The sequence below is a fragment of the Plasmopara halstedii genome (genome assembly GCF_900000015.1).
Source record: "Plasmopara halstedii genome assembly, contig: Scaffold_323, whole genome shotgun sequence".
NCBI lineage: Eukaryota > Oomycota > Peronosporomycetes > Peronosporales > Peronosporaceae > Plasmopara > Plasmopara halstedii.
The window spans coordinates 2,560,419-2,560,693 of NW_020187244.1; the positions used below are offsets into that span (position 1 = coordinate 2,560,419).

At 52.7% G+C, this 275-nt stretch overlaps 1 protein-coding gene across 1 annotated transcript in view; it reads right to left on the reverse strand.

The window, feature by feature from the left end:
- Positions 1 to 79: 79 nt before the first annotated feature.
- Positions 80 to 275, reverse strand: part of PHALS_08992 (catalase peroxidase hpi) — a gene marked incomplete at both ends in the record, with an annotated part of 542 nt that continues 346 nt past the window's right edge. Inside the window, 2 exons of the mRNA XM_024724440.1 lie at positions 80 to 98; positions 137 to 248. Coding sequence (XP_024575317.1) covers positions 80 to 98; positions 137 to 248 — 131 coding nt within the window. The remainder of the gene's footprint in view (positions 99 to 136; positions 249 to 275) is intronic.

The window sequence follows — 275 nt, forward strand, 5'->3', positions numbered from 1 at the left end:
GGCCAGAATTGCATCGCCGTCGCCGTTTGCAGCATCAGTTCGGCCACCAATAAAGTCAATTTTCACGTTTCCAGCATCTTCAAGCGCGACTTGACCCGCTAGTACAATGACATCAGCCGAGGACAGCGTTGTGTACTTTGTCTTCATAGACTCCAGCACAGCGATGATCTTGTCTACACCAGTGTTCATTGGCCAGTCTTTTTGCGGTGCAAAGCGGATTTTGGCGCCGTTACACCCCCCGGCATAGTCTGTGACGCGGAATGTCGAGGCGCACT